Raw genomic sequence first — 20,209 nt, forward strand, 5'->3', positions numbered from 1 at the left:
CCTCTGCATAAGAATTGATGAATAAGTGATTAAATATGAGTATAGAATTGTGAGAGATTTAGATTGTGTCACGATCTCTATTCATCTGTTTGTAAATTAAATTTTTTTTACCGCGGTAGTTTATTAGACTCCCTTTGTACTGTTCATTACTCCAAAATTTTTCACTTAAAAAGGCTGTCTAAATTCCATTTCCTCTGTTGAAAACTTAACATGTACAATATTGCATAGGGTTTACCCTATCATGATTAACAAAACTAAACTCTTGAATGATTTTTTTTTTTTCATAAATGAACCCTTGAAAATGTCCAATCACTCGATTTGCATGTGATAAAACTACCACAGTTTAAACAAAAGATTCTTCGTTTTAATTACAACTAAAACTTGGAAGGGTACGAATCTGAAGTTGCAGCTTTATGCATGAGTTATGAGTCTCACGTTAAACAATCTAAATAAGATAAGAACCTTATTAGTAATGACACGCATGAAGAAAATAATGTATGGTGAAAGAAAAGAATTATTTGTGTAAAGTGGTCTAGTTGATATACTGCATATTTCCTGCATGCATGGTTAAAACTATTAGAAAAAACAAAAGATTAATTCGTACAAAATAATATAACTAGTCAATTTCCATAAACATATGATGCATGGAAACAAGCAAGGAACATGTAAAGAGGTTGAGATATACCTGTGATTTTAAGACTAACCAAAAACAACCCAAGCAAAGTCAGGATGGTTGTCATCATACTTTTGTTGATAAATGGTACAGAATATAGCTGAGGGAAATTGGAAGAAAAGAGCAATAGAATGGTTTGCGGAAGAAAGGTATGAAAGAATAGAGTGGCCAAGGTGCTTCTTAAAGGAAAATATTGTCGATTTTTCCGGACGGTTGGCAGGCATAATTAATTAAGTTTTGCCCAGTCAATACTTCACAGTCATTTATGGATACTTCACAGTCGCTTTTGGATACTTTGCTATGACCGTTAATTTTGCTAAAATTGTTATTGATTGGATTAATTAGATAAATTTGAGAGGATGCAAAGTATCCAAAAGCGAGAGTTTAGAATGTAAAGTGTCTAAAATTGAAATTTAAGATGTAAATTAGGAAATGATACAAGTTTAGAAGTACATAGTGGAGTTAGTCCTCCCCAGTTATGAGCTCTTAGCGCCCTTGAGTGCCTGACCTTGACTTTAGTTTCATTTGAGGGCTTTCAACGTCTTATTATTGTCTGTGGGAGTACTCCTGTCCCAGATCATGCTACTGGAATAGAGAATTTAATCAGATGGACCAGAGAGGCGGACCAGTTGATTTTCAGTGTCTGCGAGCGTTGATCACATATTTTCCGACCCAAGACAAGACCATTGACTTCATAGTTGCCCTCGTCAACTAAAAATTGATTGGCATCCCCACCAATTAATTATAGAGCTTAGAAAAAAATATTAATGATTCCAAACCCAATTTTAAGTGCTAAAAGAGTATCTTTGGTGATTGTAGAAAAGATGCAATCTAATACTAACATCTATGTGTACTCGTCAAGCCTGTGATCTCCAGTGGACAGTTAAGCCAAAGATTCTAGAAATTCAATATATATGTTGGTCAACTTAGAATTTTCCCTGGGCAACTCAAAATTTAATAGTAGGGTTAATTACAATTAATTTCCTTAAGGTATACCTCATTTGTCACTTTATCCCCTAATTCTTAATTTTCGTCACGTAATCTCGTATAGGACAAAGTTACCCTTCCATTATATTAATTTTTCATTTATTCTCTTTCCTTTCCCCTCTTTTCCCTCCTACATTTATTTCTCTCTTGTTTTTTCTTCTCTCTTCCATTATTCCTAATAGATAACTTCATCCCAATAGAAAACTTTATTTGTAGTTTGTAATTGGGTCTATGGGTAAAGGTTGGAAAGACAACAAAAGCTAATTTCAACCTTTTGTTCAATGCCATGCGTCGCAAATTGTAATTATTGATCATTAATCAAGTCACAAGTTCATTTTGTGATTTTTTTTAGAATAAAATGAGAAACTAGGATGGGAAGGAGAAAAAACAAAAAGAATTGAAAAGTCAAAAAAAGCTATTTAATTTGGGAAAGGAATTTGCATATTTAATGACCATTTGAGAAGAAAATAGATCTTTGCAATTCCTATTTTTTTTAATCTTCAATCACCGAGATGAAGTTTTTTGTGGAAAATCAGAAGAAGTAAAGAAAGAATAAAGAGACAAAGAAAACAAAGGAGAGAAAAAGGGGAAAAAAAAGATAAAAATCTAGAATAATAGAGGGTTAATTTTGTCCAATAGGAGATAAAGTGAGATTAAAAAAAAAGGTTAAGGAAACTGAGAATTGGGGTAATCTGAAGGGGATTAATTGTGATTAACCCTTTAATAGTATTTCCACTAACAAACTGAAATTCCAAAAGAATATCATTGTTGAGCACTTACACACACATATACATAAGTGCTTATATGTAGTGCTTGAGTTTAATTTAAATTAGTTTCATCCAATCTCACTTTTGTGGAGTCTTGGAACCTCAATCACTAGAGAGTATATTGCCTTAGAATCGCCAAAAACGAACTGAAATTCTCAAAAGAAAAGCCCCTGATTTTTTGAAACAATTTATTAATTCCTAAATTGAGCTTATAAACTAAAACGTGAAAAACTATCCTCGACTTACAAATTCATTTATAAAATTCTTGACTTACAAATGAAAAAAAATAAATAAATCAAATATGGATAAGAATTGTAGTTCCGCAATTACTAGTCATTCATGTACAAGTTGTGGTAACCGTAAAATTTTACAATACTTTCACTCTTTCATATCTTATGTTCGTTTGATAAAACTGAATCTGAATTATGAATACTGAAATAAGTAATTTGCTGAATTTTAAGTACTGAAAATAAATATATGAATGTCTGAATTTTAATGCTAAATTTATTTATACTGTTTGATAAATATTTATAACTGAATACTTAATAAGTTTAATTTGACAATTTTACCCTTATATCTTTTCATTCAAAAAATAAATAGAACCTATGATTTGATTAGCTTAAAATTATTAGGTATAAAAATGACAATATTTATTTTTAAATCAAATTAATATAAAAGATGAAATATATTATATGAGAAGTATGGAGAAGATGCGAACGTCATTAAAAATGAATAAAAGAGAAATAGAAAACCGTTAGATAGAGAATATCAGGTTATTTAATTAGATAAGAATTTTGAACATAATTAACAAACAAGAGTAGATTTGGTAGATAAGATAAGGTAGTTGAAGTAATTCTATTGATTCTTATCAAAATTAAGCATTCAGTTAGAATTTTTGTACTGAAAAAAATACACACAAGTTCAGTACTACTTAACAAATTCAGCAGATGGATTTTCATTTATCAAACACTCAAAACATCTGAATGTCTGAAAAGGTTCAGTTTCAGTACTTTTTTATGTTATCAAACAGATCCTTAGAACAGATCAAACAAACCTCTGTCATATTTGTCAACTATAAAAGCTTGTCATCAATAAACTATTGCCTTTAAATTGAGTTGAATAATCCACATAGTCTATATAAATCGTGCAAATTGCGTAGTACGCAAGCAAAAACTAGTTGTGTTTGACTACATTATAGTGGCTGTGAAGTGTTATATGAGTGTGAGATTGAAGAATTAATAAAACTTAAGAGCCATAATTGTTAAAGCTTTAATAATCAAACTGTGACTTCTCAGTTATAACTGAAGTATATTATCAATTAGGTTGCTACTTTGTTGTTATTTACCTTGATATGGTTGGATTTTCATAACTGAAAATGAAGTTGGGCTATCCTTTGATTTATATTTTTAAGGTGCAAAAGTCTAGTAGCTATTTCATCAAGAGTTAGCCTTATTAAATAGGCCTACAATGGTTGAACCCTGATAATGCATGTAAACCTTTCACAGGGGCAATCATTTTCTCTTTCATTTCCAGTTGTCCCTTCTCTTGTACTAGTAAGACTTTTATGTATTGCTTGAAACAATCCACTCAAATTACAATTTAACGTTTTTTGAGTTGAAATTTGAATACAAACTGAAAAGGCTAAATTAGTAGTCTCTAAAACATGCTAAAACAAACACGTCTAATTATAATATTTTCTTGAATAATTGCACAAGAACATGATACTATTGCATGTTGAAATTCTTATCCTAGTTACTGCTTTATTTAGTCAAATATATGGTTGAATAATTTTCCTTTTCATTATAATGTTTTATCAATCAACAACATGCTCTAAGCTGCATATAGACATGATACTCAATTATCAAAAAGTCATAAAGAGTAGCTGACAAGAGTATATTTTACGTGTTTTAACTGTGTTTTATTATTTAGTTTTGGTGTGTTTTAGTTACTTTTCTAGTTAATTAACTAAGATTCTAGTGAAAATATACATTTTGTGGTTTAAATGGTAAAAATTGCATTTCTATGAATTTTTATGGCAAAAACTTCATGTTTTTGTAGGATTAAGGATTCAATCATCAAATGGCATGAATTGAGAATATATTTGGATGATTGATGATGATTTGAAGTGGTTTAAAGAGAATATGAAGTGCAAAAGAGGAAATGCAATCAAGAACAAAAGGAAGCAAGTTTCACAGCTTTGACACCTTTGTGGTATTTTAGAAATATCCTGAGTGACAAGCATTGGATTGAGGTGATTCTTAAATCTTTTTGAAGCTGAGAGATAGATCTACATTTGGTATGAGACATCGAAATCCAGATCAGTTGTTTTCCTTGTTAAAAAGTCGAAATACAGAAGCGCAAATTCTGTGGTCATAAGCTAGAATAGAGCTCTGACCAGTCTTTGATATTTTGATCATATTTCAGTTCACAGAGCTCCAAATTGGATGATTCTTGAGGCATTGGAATCCTAACTCAAAGGGCTACAACTTTCATGTTTTGCACAAGAGTTGATTCGACCTCCATCATGACCAAAATAGTAGTTGAAATAGTGCAGAAGTTAAAACGTGACTCAATGAATACGTGGCTTGAGTTGCGTATTCTCAAGTTGCATATTCTCACCTGTTTTCTGCAACTTTCTCATCAACTTGCCTTGCTTTCGCACAACTTTTCCAACTCAATTCCAGCTAGCAATTCCGGCTGTATCTGACCAACAAAAGGCTGGAAAGTTGGAGAAACAACTCAAGAGAGTTTCAAGAGTCAATTTTGCCAACTAGAAACAACTCATATTGAGCTTGAATTCTCTATAAATAGAGGCCTTTGGAGAACATTTTCACAACTTTGGAAGGTTAGAGAAACTCACAAAAATGTGGTCTTCACTAGTTTTTCTTAGTTCATTAGTATAGAGTAGTTAGTGTAGTTTATCCATCTTGTATTTGTAGCTATATTTGGATGAAAATTGGAGGAGCAAAGATGGAGAGTTTGAAACTCATGTGACAAGGGTGACATCTCTCCTATCACTTTCTCTTTTGTATTTGATTTCATGTTTAACTATAATACAAGTTTGGACCTTATTTTCATGTTTAATTAAAGTTTATGCCTAGAGTTATGGTTGAACTTGCTATATCATGCTTGTGATGTTTATTAGGTTATTTGATGATATTATTTTGAGCAAGTTATTTATCACTTTTGCTTTTCTAATCATGATTAACCGCCATTAATTGTGATTATCTAAAAGTATTAAGTTTACAATGAGAATTGGAATTTAACACTAGTTCAAGGAAGTGATAAACCTAGGGAGTACATTCACGAGAGTAGAGGTGCACCTATGTGACTTAAGTGACTTGTTTCATGTAATTTCATAGAAGAAATGAGCTTGTAGTTAATTCATAACCACGAGAGTAGGTATGGCTTAATTACAAGTATAGTTGATTCATTACGAGAGTAGGTTTCACATGCATAAGGAAATTACGCCATAATTAGCCAAGATAATAGCATTCACTTAACCGGTAATCTCATTTGCAAGAGTAGTAAGGAATTTCATATCTCTAGGAGCTTTCTGGTGTATTTTTTTTTATCACTTTTATAGTATAGATTTAATTTCTTATACTTGTGATAGTCTAAAATAATAAAGGAGTTTGAAAAACACTAGTAATTGCACTCTTCCCTGTGGAATCGACCCTTAATGCCCTATACTCGCTTAGGATTCGTATACTTGCGATAAATCGCGTGTGGGGTATTTAGGAATTTATAAATGTAAAACTTGATTGTGGATGAGTTTATTGTATATGTATACTCCGCGCACATCAAGTTTTTGGTGCTCAAATTTCTCAATATCGGTGCTAAGAGTAACTTTATTAATTTAGATAATTTTTCTTGTTTTTGTTGGGGCAAGTGTCTTGTTTGTTAAGTTTAGTGTCTTTTCAAGTCTTTGTTTGTGTTTTGTTTGTATGTTTAGAGTCATCTATTCTCTTTGACTAAACTTGTTTTTAAGTTACTTTGAAAGCATGTTTAGGGGTTCAAGGAGAGTAGAAAACATGGGAGAGCAATGCTTGAGAAGTGGAAGATCGGCAATGGATAGTTATTATGTACAAAGCTCCTTCAATAGAGGTGACCAAGAAATTACCGAAGGTATGTCATTTGAAGATGGTTTAAGGAGTTTAAAGGCTAAACTGGATATTATAACATTACAAATTCAAATGGACACTTTTATGCATGAAATTGAGCAAAAGAGGAATATTAATGCTTTTAATTCTTATCATATGATTTGTGATTTGTATGGAGGTTATCATGCTACTCATACATGTAGACAAGTACAAAATGTGGATTATTTTGATGAATTAGGGCATTACAATCCTTGTTTTGATCAATTTGGAGCTTATTGGGGTAATTCTTATGCTTACGGTTGGGATAATCAATGTGCATATAGCGATTCTTCATGTTCTTATGATTACCAACCCAAATATGTCTAATATGAATCTAAATCATCTTGGGAATTGGCAATTGAGAGGTTAGTTAATGCACCTTCACTTTCGGAATTAGAAAGTGAACTATTAGCTAACGATTCTAAGCCATCTTGGGAATTAGCTATAGAAAAGTTAGCAAATGCAACATCTGACCATTTTGATAGTGTTGAGGAAAGATTAGATGAATTAGCTTCTCACTTTGGTAGAATACAAGAACAATTATATGTTTTATGTGAAGTTATTTCTTTTAATGATATGCACTATGACCCTAACATGAATGGTGAGCATTGCAAGTGAAAGTGGATTGCATTTTGATGAAAATTATGAATCTAATGTGTGTTTCAATGAGAAAAATGTCTATTTCACATGATAGTACCTTTGAAACTAACCTTGAACCTCAAGAGGTGAGCCTTAATGACTCATTTTTCACCTCTCTTAAGGAATGTGTTGAGAGTATAGGTTTTAAAGGTATTCTTGCCCAAGAAGGTCAAACGGACATTCCTTTGATGAGTTCTCAAGTGGTGCACATTCAAGATAATATCTATGAAACACTTGAGATAGGTAAGTCACTTCTACCTCTCACATCTTTAGAACATGTGGCTTTTACTATAAAGTCACCTCTTAATGATCCACCACGACCTAAAATGGTGGATTATTCATTAACAAAGCCTCCTTGAGAAATGAGGTTCAATAGTCGAGCCAACGACTATAAACAAAAGCGCTTGTTGGGAGGCAACCCAATATTTTAGTATTTTATGTTAATTTGGTGTGATTTTAGGTTTAAATTATGTGTTTGAATTATGTTGTTGTTTTTCATTTGTAGGTATTGGAAATAGAAGCAAAAGTGACCAAATGAGGTGAAAAAGACGAAATTCAATCAAAGAACTCAGCCCCTTGATTTGCGTTAACGGTGTATTTGATCCGTTAAAAAAGGGTAAAATGCATGTTTTGATCGTTTTACATGTGTGTGCATTGATAATTTTGGCAAAAGAATGATCTATGATGCATTTTGAGTAATTGGGGTAACATGTGTAATTTTCCAAAGTTGGCATTTCTGCAAAAATTTGCACCAGAAAATGTGGATGACTTGAAAACGCTCCATCAAGCCACGTATTACATGAGCCATGTTTTCAATTCTGCAATTTTTGTACAGAAAATGCGGCTTGAAAATGCTCCATCAAGCCATGTTTTACACTAGCCACGTTTTCAATTCTACAATTTTTGTACAGAAAATGCGGTTTGAAAACGCTCCATCGAGCCACGTTTTACATGAGCCACGTTTTCAGTTATGCCCAGAAGGAAGAAAACGTGCCTCACACAAAACGTGGCTTGAAGGCACGTTTTGTCAAGTCATGTTTTGCCTTCTTGTCCGAATTCTAAAACGTGAGACCTGATTCATTCTTCATTCTTCTTTTTTTTCTTATGTATTCCCTTGTACCTTGAGTAGTTTATTGTGTATTTTCTATAGGTACATCACCACTACAAAGGTTTAGGAGTTACGGATCGCCGTTATATGTTTATTAATGTCTTTGTTATCATCTTTGTTTCTCATTTTCCATTTTTAGGTTTATATCATTAATGGTTATCCAATGGAACTCATGAAGTGTTGGAGATACACGTACAATGGATCTTGAAGCTTCATATTCAATCGCAACAATAGGGGAGTATTACTTTCTTTATCTTGGTTTCCCTTTTTACACATTGAGGACAATGTGCATGTTAAGTGTGGGGAGGGGGAGAATTGAGATTGTATGCATTGTATGTGATTGACTTGTTGGTTCCAAAATTGTAAAATTATCCAAAAAGTTTCAAATTATTTCAATTTTATCCAATGGGTAACCAGTTTCATACCATTAGTAGTTCAAATTTCTTCTACTTTTGAGATAAATATATATGATTTAGAAACTTCTTTTCTCAATTAACTTGGAAATGACTATTATGTGATTATAATTTGTGTATTTATAGGAAAGTATATCTTTTAAAGTGGAGAAAATTATGCTTACATTTTGCATATTCAATGAAATTTCTTCTCTTTATTTGATTTTATAAAATAAGTGATAAATATGGTCAATAAATGTAGCACTCTTCTCATGATTATTCTTTTGAGGAAATGTTTATTATCTTTGCTTAAAAAAAGTAGAAAAATTAAAAAAATTAAAAAAGAAAAAAGGAAAAAACAGAATAAGAGTTGTTCTACTTCAATGGTTTTTGTGCTTAGTAACCAGGAATCTTCATCTACAAACGTCGACTTTCGCGTATAACGGTACTTGAATTAAGAGTATGCAACGCAACTAGAGTATGTGAAGTGTTGAGTAACCGGTGATTTTCATCTAAAAAAATTAATTTTCGCGTAAAAAGGCACTTTCACAACTTAAGTATATATTTAGCTAAATTATATGAATAAATCCCTCTTTAAGTTGAGCAAGAAGATGATCATGGGATTAGATAGCATTTTTATTGATCATATGACTTGCTTGTGAAATTAGGTGAAGATGATAAATTGAATTGAACTAGCATAATTAGGGTATATTTACTTGATATTATGAGTACTTGAGCTTAATTGGATGATTGTATAATGGTTATTTGCCTTGTTTTTTAGGAAATGAAGTTGAATGGTACACATATGTTTAATTTCAAATTGTTGGATCATTGTTGGTTTGTATTTCTTATTGCTTGAGGACAAGCAATGGTTCAGTAGCATTTTTCTTTCTTTCTATTTTACCTTTTTTTTTTGTTTGAACAACAAACAGACATAATTTCATAACTTGATAACAAACGTTGCATCATGCTAGCTTGGACAGCCTTTTCATGTGCTACAGCCACTTGATTGTTAACTACATTGACCAAGACTAACTTTGCAAATGAATAGAAATAGGAACCATTAATAATATTGATGTCATGGAGAATGGGTCTTACAGTTGGAGGTGCATTATGGATTTGAGCCTGATATTCTAGAAGCAATAAATTAAAACAGTCCGTTGGGATCGTTGATGAGGATAGAAGAATGGGAAGTCCATTGTACCCACTTGGTAGAATCCAGACAAGGTTGCTCTTCAACTATTTGTTGTCTCTGCTTCTAAAACTCTTTTTGAAAAACAGATGGATAATTCTTGAAACAACATTGAATTGAAGTTCGATGTACGAGACAACAATAATATCTATTAGTATGTCTTTAAGAATCACTAATACAACACTGTTACAATTGGTCTTATATTAGAGGAAAGAGGAGGCAGATGAACCTATCTAATCTATTAAGAGGTTTGAAGAATGTTAAATAACCTTCTACCAGATACCAAAATATTTTAGAGAGAAAATGCAATCAAGAATTCAACCCCCTAACCTACGCCCAGGGAGGGACTTAGTTACTCTTTCGATGGCCAACTGAGATCAATTGGTTTAGTATTTCTTTAAGATGAGACAGAAGGTTATATACTCTGTTTTGAAACTCGGACCGGACCGGCCGGTCGAACCGGGAACCGGCCAGGTAGCCGGTCCGAGTCTTATTAAAAAATCGGAAATTTAAAACCCGGTCAAAGCCGGTCAAAAACCGGGTTTGACCGGAAAAAAATCGGTTTTTCCGGTTCAACAGTAATTTTTTTAAAAAAAAATCAAACTTTATAATATTATGTTTTGACCCCCTAAATTGTTAAAACTTATTGATATACCTCAAATATTTGATACTTTATAAATATTGTCCTAAAATTTGATGTTATTTTTCAATTAAACTCATAATTTTAATTCTAAACTTGTTAATATTTATTAAATAATATAAATTGCTACTTAATTGTTCTAATTTCTTTATATTTTCTTGTTAAATATATTTGAAACATCAAATATATATGAATATACCTTATTAATATCAATATATTATTAGATATTATAAATATAATATTTTAATTTTTAAATAATTTTTATTTATGACGTCATCCGATTCGACCCCTATCGACCCCCGGTCGAACCCATTGACCCCTGACCCCTGACCTTGGCCGAGTCGCTATCCGGTCCGGTTCTGAAAACATAAGTTATATATATAATGTTGAACTAGCAACCCTAAAAGCTTTCTCAGCAATTCCGTCAAGGTTTCTTCATGCCAAAAGTTGCAATGAATATTTTTTAATAGCCACTAATGGCTAAGATAAACAAGATTAGCATGTTTCATGGAATCAAGAAAAGCTTCCTAAATCAATCGTTGGGGTTGGCTTAGTAGCCAAGGGAGGACTCTTGGAGTTCTGCTCGTTGTCAGGTTCAAGATTCAAATCTTGAATTTGATAGTTGAGGGTGGGAAGAGTCTGGAGAGGGGTGGAAGGTTAAAAAAGGAAAAAACTGCTTACACTAACGAAAAGCTTCCTAAATCTAGTTTAAGATAACTAGCCGATGCAACACTATAGCGATAGGAGATTATTTGAAATAACACTATAGAATTTTTTATGATATGATGTATATTATATAAAAAGATGGTTAAAAGAGTAAAAAGTTGGTTAAAAAAGTGTTTATGAAACAAGTCAAAAAAATATTTTAAAAAGGATAAATTACATATAATCTCCTACAATTTTGAATAATGCCAGATGACCCTTTAAGGTTTTAAAATAGCCACATAATCTCCTGTGGTTTTGTATAAAGTGAAAAATGTATGGAATGCATAATCAGTTATGGAAATTAGATCACACACACACCAAAAGTGGGTGTGATGAAATCATAATATTCACTTAATCCCCTACAATTTGTATAAATATCTACTTTATCCCCTGTAATTTTTGTATTTAACCATGTAATATCCCTATAGTTTTGTATAAGATGGCTAAAAAAGCTGAGCCAAGATTAGTGAAGAAGCTCCCAATGATCTTCTATTTCTTCAACAAAATAAGTTGTATAATGAAGTCTCCAATTGTTCTCATAAAAGTTCTAGCTAGAAAGAACAAAACAAGACCAACCACTAAGCTCTAATTCTAAAATCTGATGAGAACCAATTTGATTAGGAGAAGCACCTCAAGAGAGTCCACCAAAGAATTCAATATGTAAGTTAGAAACTCAACTCTTGATCCAAAAATTTAAACGATTAGATCTCGGACTTTTACTTATATATTAACCGCTCTTTCTTTATCTCTCGGACTAATGTAGAATATAATCTTTTGCTCATGAACTTAACAATTTTGGCTAAACATATATCTCATTACAAAAAGTATTATAGTGAACAATAAACAAAATTATGTAAATTACTTCGAATTCAAGCCCAATTAATCATACACATTGATTTCCTTGTTAGGCAACTATGATTCAATCTATCACGTACTCACGACAAAGACCAAATTAAAAAAATAAATATGTTTCTTGATCCATGCTTCTGAGATAAAGTCTCATTATTTTAATCCATTTCATACTCATTACAATAGGAAAGCGTGTCTGTGCTGTGCTAGAACTTTTTTACTGCCTCTCAATGTCGTCATCAAGAAGTAGTGCATACTTTGTATGCCCAATATAGGAAAAGATCTTCAAACGATTTATTCTAGTACATGTTTGAAACTTGGATTTAGTTTCAGAATAATTCTAGTATATGTTTGATACTTGAATTAGTTGAAACTGATTCGATACTTAGACTGTTGATTTGGAAAAAAGAGGCCAAAATGTCTCTCTGTCTCTGCTCCAGGCTTCTGGTTTTCATCAAACATGGCAAACAGATAAGTTTCTATACCTCTTCCAGGCCTCCTTGGAGTCCCTTGTCCACTCTTAACATGGCTAATCACATTCCTATAGTAAGTGCCTGCATTTCCAGATGATGCAGCAGGAGGATTCCCATCCGATGGCCAGCCAGTTTCCGACACAACAATGTTGACATTAGAACCACCTTCTTTATCTAGAGCTGAATAATGAGCATCCAAAATTGCATCAAAAATGTTTCGATATCCAAACGAGCCATCTTGAACAACAGTTCCTTGTGAGGTGAATAATGCATAATCGAGATGAATGTTGACTGGATCACCGATATAGCTGAAGTAGGGATACACATTGACTAGCAATGGTGCATTATTTTGGACTAGAAGATTAATTATAGGTTTAATGAAGGGTCTAGCCTCGTTTGAAAATGATCCTTGTGAGGGAGGATAAGAAACGCTTAACAGATTTCCAGCTATTGATGTTGAAACCTTGATTTGGTTCTGAAGCCCTGCCGATGCTAATGCGCTTTGTATCCTTTCCATGGCTGGACCGACATATTGAGCGATGCTAGAACTTAATGATACTTCATTTCCAACCGCTATGTATCTGAACTTCACAGCTGGTGAGTAATTTTTTATGTTGTTTTGAACCCAATTTGCAGCTGCCGAAGGATTGGTCGCAATGGATTGAATGTCTTCGTTGGCAACATCGACTAGAAGTTCTATATTGGTTCCTCTTAGAGCATTGAGAACTTCATGGTCTGGGGCATAAATTCTCATTCTTTGGATGCCATATCTATTGTAGAGATTTATGACGTCCTGTTTTGATGGTAGATTGTTGCCATTTAGCCCATAACAAACGCCTATAGATTGCACCTCTGCATAAGAATTGATGAATAAGTGATTAAATATGAGTATAGAATTGTGAGAGATTTAGATTGTGTCACGATCTCTATTCATCTGTTTGTGAATTGAATTTTTTTTTTACCGCTGTAGCTTATTAGACTCCCTTTCTACTGTTCATTAGTACAAAATTTTTCGCTTAAAAAGGGTGTCTAAATTCCATTTCCTCTGTTGAAAACTTGACATGTACAATATTGCATAGGGTTTATCTATCATGATTAACAAAACTAAACTCATAAATGATATTTTTTTTCTTTCCATAAATGAACTTTTCAAATGTCCAATCACTCGATTTGCATGTATTATCTGATGGTACAAAAGCAGCTAAGATCACTGTAACATAAATCAAACCACTAAATTAATTTGTAAAACAAATCAAAATGCTTAAATAGTTGAATAAACAATTTTTGCTCTTTGTACAACCCTAATGTAGATAACACCTACCATAGTGCAAACAAAAGTTTCTTGGATTCAATTACAACTAAAAAATGGAAGCATATGAATCTGAATTTGCAGCTTTATGCATGAGTGATGTGTCTCACGTTGAACAATCTTACTGTGCGATTATAACCTCATTAGTAATGACATGCATGAAGAAAATTATGCACAGTGAAAGAAAAGGGTTGATTGTGTAAAGTGGACTAGCTAATATACTACATAGTCAGTTACAGATTTTAGAGTATATATACTTATATACACCATCATCCATGTTTAGAACTATTAGGGGAAAAAATGAGATTAATTCCTACAAAATAAGATAACTAGTCAATTGCAATAAATATTTGATGCATGGAAACAAGCAAGGAACATGTAAAGAGTTGAGATATACCTGTGATTTTAAGACTAAGCAAAAACAGCCCAAGCAAAGTCAGGATAGTTGTCATCGTACTTTTGTTGATAAATGGTAGAGAATATAGCTGAGAGGGATTGGAAGAAAATAGCAAACGAAAGGTTTGCACAGAAAGGTATGAAAGAATGGAGTGGCTAGGGTGCTTCTTATAGGAAAATATTGCCCATTTTTTCAGACGTTAGGCAGACATAATTAATTAAGTTTTGCCCAGTCAATACGTCACAGCCCAATATATTGACGAATATGCTATCACAATTCTTGATTGATTGTACAAGATATGCAGCTTGTTGGCATATTAAATCAAGGATCAAAATTAGAAATTTTCATATTATTATTTTGTAGTATTTTAGTCAAGTTAGAATGTTAGTAATTCTATTGGAATCAAGTTATGGTAGTTTTATTATTTAGAAATTTGTATTTCATTAGGAAATTTCTTATAGTTATAATACTTTTTTACCATGTCATCTAGTTTATAAATAGGAAGTCATATCATTGTATTTAGTTGAAAAAAGTGAAGAGTTGAAAGTCTTATTTTTATGATGTGATTAATAAATTATTATTGGTCTTATTCTTTTTCTCCCACACATATTTTTATGTGTGTAAATTGCCTCCCCATATATATTGATTTTATGAAATATATTTTTGCTTAATTTTTTTGGTTGATACCACTCTGATGGACCCAAATTGATAATAAATCATAAACTCACAGGAACAATCAAAGGGAAAAAAACGATATAGAGGCAAAGGGAAATTTTCCATTAATCAAAACGAGGCTCTGGCTACACGCGGAGGCTGCTACTTCTTAAAAACTCAAACGGACGCGGAGGCAACAGATACTAATCCCTTTCTGACCTCTATTACTAACATTATGGGCTGAATCCGACGTAGCCAACCTTACTAATTCACAATACAACTTATTTAACCAGCCAACAAAATCTTATTCTCAACCACATTATGTTGTTATACATAATATATGTAAAATATTTTATTTATATATACTAACTATTCCACGAATATAACAATATAATGTGATTGTACATTTAATAATGTTGCAAGTATAATAGCCGCACAGAACCAGACACAGTACAGCTGCTCAGTGCTTGTTAAGTTCATACGAGTTTACTTTTCTGTGAGTGCATATACCATGGCTGACAACTGTAGAGTCCCCATCCCCAATTAGCCCCCTTAAGTGCATGAGTTTGACTTGAATTTCAATTGTTGGTTTTCAACTTCTCATTATGTTTGTGGAGTCATAGATCATGCTCTACTAGACTAGAGAGGTGGATCAGTTGATTTACACTGTGTGAAAGTTGGTCACAAATTTTCCAACACAAGACAAGACCGGAAACTTCGGATCCGAGGCCTCACAATTTGTATTTCGTACAATTTTACACAAGTTGACATCTAGTATAAATCAACTTGGCTATCAGGGAGGGACTTAAGTTCCTCCTTGGACTGCAGGTGAGGTTTGAATCTAAGAGTAGTGCCATAACACTCTCTTAGTCTAATTGGGTCTATATACCCACTAGTCCCTAACACAAGTCTCCTTAAACTCCCCCTGCCCCTAGATTAGATTAGGATAGAGTAGGTTATACACTGTATCATTGCTGACAAAAAAAAAAAAAGTATAAATCAATATGATTTCGGTATAAATTAAGTCTGATTTGATGTAAATCAGGTGTAATTCAGTGTAAGTTGATTTGTTATTATTTGATGTAAATCAAGTACAGTTTGGTATAAGTTGATGATTATCATTTAGTGTAAACTGAAAGTAATTTGGTATGAATTAAGAGTAAATTGTTAATCTACACCAACTTGTGCGAAATGGAACTTGTGAGGCCCCATTTCCGAAAAGTTCATATTTGCCATGGTCAACTAAAAATTGGTTGGCATCTCCACCGATTAATCATAGAACTTAGAAGAAAATATTAATGATTCCAAACCAAATTTTAAGTGCTAGCTATAGGACTAGATTAGAATTGGATCAGTTGATTTACAGTGTGTCCAAGTTGGTCACATATTTTCCAACACAAGATAAGACCATTCACTTCATATTTGCCATGGTCAACTAAAAATTGATTGGCATCCCCACTACTTAATTATAGAGCTTTAAAAAATATTATTGATTGCAAACCAAATTTTATGTGCTACACAATAGTCTTTAGTGATTGTAGAATAGATGCAAACTAATAACATGTATGTGGCCTGTGATCCCCAGTGGACAGTTTGGCCCATGATTCTAGAAATTCAATATATATGTTGGTCAACCTCAAATTTTTCCTGGTCAAATCAAAATTTAATAGCATTTCCACTAACAAACTGAAATTTTCAAAAGAATATATCGTTGTTAAGCACTTATACACGAACACATACACACACATACACACACACACACACATATATATATATATATATATTCACACACACACACACACACACACATATATATATATATATATATATATGTATGCTTCCACACACACACATATATATATGTATACATACATGTATGTGTTGACGCGCGTTCGCACACACACACACATATATATCCACACAGACACATACATATATATGTTTGTATGTATCCACACACACACATATATGTATACATACATGTGTGTGTGTCTATATATATATTCACACACACACACATATATATATATATATATATATATATATATATATACATATATATATGTATGTATGTATGCATGTGTGGCACCCATACATATACGTGAGTGTATGTATATGTGTGTGAGTGTATCATTTGTGATATATAAGATCAAATTTAATTTTGTGTATTATGCAATGTGAGTTTACCGCTTCCAAAAAATATTAATGAGGGATCCTCTTCCAGCGCCAGACATGCACGCACTTTCTCCGAGTCAATACACCAATCTATGAAATTATGACGCCAACACTTGGTCTGGTACGCGGGCATACTTATAGGCCCTGCAATCACGCCAAATTTTTTCCAGCTGTTGTGAGAAACAAGAACATCTCCAAGGGAAAATGACATCTAAACTTGTTTTAGTTTTTTTTTTTTCCAAAACTTGTTTTAGTTTAAAAAACCAAAATATAATACAACAGTACTTCTCAATTATTTATTGGTGTGGTTTTTCTATCCTCATTTTTGTCAGTTATCTCTCCATGGATATACATGCTGCTTACGTCTAGATTAATCAAACGGATTGTTCACATCGTTCCTTTGACTTCCATTCCAACATGATGTTTAAAAGGAAGCATGGTGCATCAAAGTTAGCAAATTATCCCGAAGTTGCCATTGTGCACCCATCTGGCCTAAAGGTAGGTTCTCTCTGTCTCCACGGTTAAGGTGTTTCAATTGAATCTTTGTCGTTAGCATAGGAGTAGATTAGTATTGTTGCCTCTTGGGGAAAAATAGAAAAAAAAATAGTTTAAATAAACAAAGTAAGCATGATAAACTTAAAATTCAAGCCTCAAATAATTGATTTGAATATTTTAGGGCAAATTACAAATAATCCCCTGAAATTTCATCTATTACCACATGATCCCCCTAACATTTTAAAATAGGACAAATTACATTTTATCCATGTGATATAGTTAATTTTCACATAACCTCCTATAGTTTTAAAAGTTATAAATAACTCCTTCATAATTTGGATTAAAGTGTTAAAGTGACAAAAATGATTATCCATAACTGAACCTATGAAAATATCGAAATTACCCTTGTTTAAAAACTAAAATGGTTGAAGTAATCAAAATATATAAATATAATATGCATGACACTCTAACCCCGTATGATTTTATATTTTATCATATAACCCTCTTATGGTTTAGTATTTTACTATATAACCCCCTTATGATTTTCAATATATATACATAACTCTTTTGTGGTTAATAAATAATTTTCAACTTTACATAGGGATATTTTAGTTGACTTCGTTATGGATTACAAATTCTGTCATTTTGATACTTTAATCCAAACAATGAGCGAGTCATGTATAGCTTTTGAAATCATAAGGGTTATGTAAACAAATACTAAAACACAGGAGGATAGAGTGTAATTTGCTCTTCAAAATATCCACTTTACCTCTCTATAGTTTTATATAAAGTAGAAACTTGGCGGAAAATCATCTATGTAACGTTGTTAATTGAAATATTAATAGTGTCTTTACTTAAATGCTAAATCAATCGATGGCTTAACTACCTTGTATAAAATTTTGAGGAGATTACGTGGACAAATGCAAAAATTACATGGAGATAAAGTAGATATTTATACAAAATATAAGTGGGTTACATGAATAATAAGATTTTGTCATATGCACTTTTAAAATACATTTATTCTAAGCGCTATAACTGATTGTACATTTCGTCCATTTTCTACTTTATCGGGGGGTTATGTAGTTATTTTAAAATCTTAGAGGGAATCATCCGACATTATCTAAAATCACAGAGGGTAACAAGTAGTTTACCCAATTATTTATGGTCGAGAGGTCAGAATTTCTACAATGAGGAGTCGAATCATCGACTGAAAATTCCTATAGTTGGATGATCAAAATTTTTACATTTAAAGTGGCTTAGCATCACCTTAGACACTTTTGACTCGTTGGTTTAACACTCAGTCAGATTGAGACCGGATAAGACATCTCCCAATCTTTTTTCAAAACACAAGAAGCTACTAATCTCATATTCCAATAATAATAAAATACATGATTGCAACTATTAAGATTTGATGAAAGGGTATTAGGTCTTCTCCTATTAATTTTAGCCTTAATAAACAACATTACAAATGTAATCCTGCATGTGGACCGAATCATTACCCCTTCTACATCAATCCAAATCGACCTGCACATCAGAATCAGCTCCAGTTTCCTCTTTTCCCAAATCGGGTAGGGTCGTTGTCCAGTTTTTTGGCTTTCCCGGTTTACTTTTAATCCCCCTAACTAGCTATTACATCTACATTTTCAATATTTAGTCGCCAAAAAATGTAAAATTTAGAATCTACAAAAAAGTAACTTTAGCTGATTCTAATTGTTCACCATAATCACTTTTAAAAATCTAAACCACATGAGAACAAACCCTACATACTAGACGATCCTAGTAAATTAGGGTTAAAGTTAGAACATGGTTCTTCAGCCATAGCCACGGAATTCAGATTAGAAAAGACAGAAATAGAAATTATCATGGACATTGATTTCCTAGTTTGACAACTAAAATCACATCAATAACGTACTTAAGGCAAAGAACAAAGCAAAAAATATGTATTGACAACTTAAATGTGTATATTTGGAGTTGTTTTTGATATATTGTTTGGATATGGTGTTTTTAGAGTTATTTTTGTTTGTGTATTACTGTAGCATTGTAAATGAAAAAATTATTTTTCAAAAAACGCTGAATCCAAACAGAGCCATAATATATATAATATACATATTAATATACATAATTGAAATATACATATTAATATATATATATTATAAAACAAAATTGAAATAAATATATTTATAAATTTATATAAATAAATAAATAAATAAATATATTTATAAACATATATAAATATATTTTAAACAAAATATTTATATTTATATATAAATATATAATATTTATTGCAATTGATATAATATATATAATATACATATTAATATACATAATTGAAATAAATATACTTATATTAATATAATATATATATATAATATAACATACATAATTGAAATATATATATTAAATATGTATATTTGGAGTTATTTTTGATATATTGTTTGGATATGGTGTTTTTGGAATTGTTTTTGTTTATATATTACTGTAGCATTGTAAATGAAAAAATTGTTTTTCAAAAAATGTTGAATCCAAACAGAGCCTATAAGATTCCAAAGAAAGATGAGCACAAAGAAACATCCCATTGGTTATAAGATTAATTTTTCTTATACTATCGTAGA

General features: G+C 31.9%; 1 protein-coding gene across 1 annotated transcript; it reads right to left on the reverse strand.

The window, feature by feature from the left end:
* Nucleotides 1-12,232: 12,232 nt before the first annotated feature.
* LOC113724462 (glucan endo-1,3-beta-glucosidase-like) lies at nt 12,233-13,416 on the reverse strand. The gene has a single exon (XM_027247364.2). It carries the CDS (start codon nt 13,319-13,321, stop codon nt 12,458-12,460), a length of 864 nt encoding a protein of 287 aa, XP_027103165.2. The 5' UTR covers nt 13,322-13,416; the 3' UTR covers nt 12,233-12,457.
* Between the last annotated feature and the right edge of the window lie 6,793 nt (nt 13,417-20,209).

The sequence above is a fragment of the Coffea arabica genome, chromosome 1c (assembly GCF_036785885.1).
Source record: "Coffea arabica cultivar ET-39 chromosome 1c, Coffea Arabica ET-39 HiFi, whole genome shotgun sequence".
Lineage (NCBI taxonomy): Eukaryota > Viridiplantae > Streptophyta > Magnoliopsida > Gentianales > Rubiaceae > Coffea > Coffea arabica.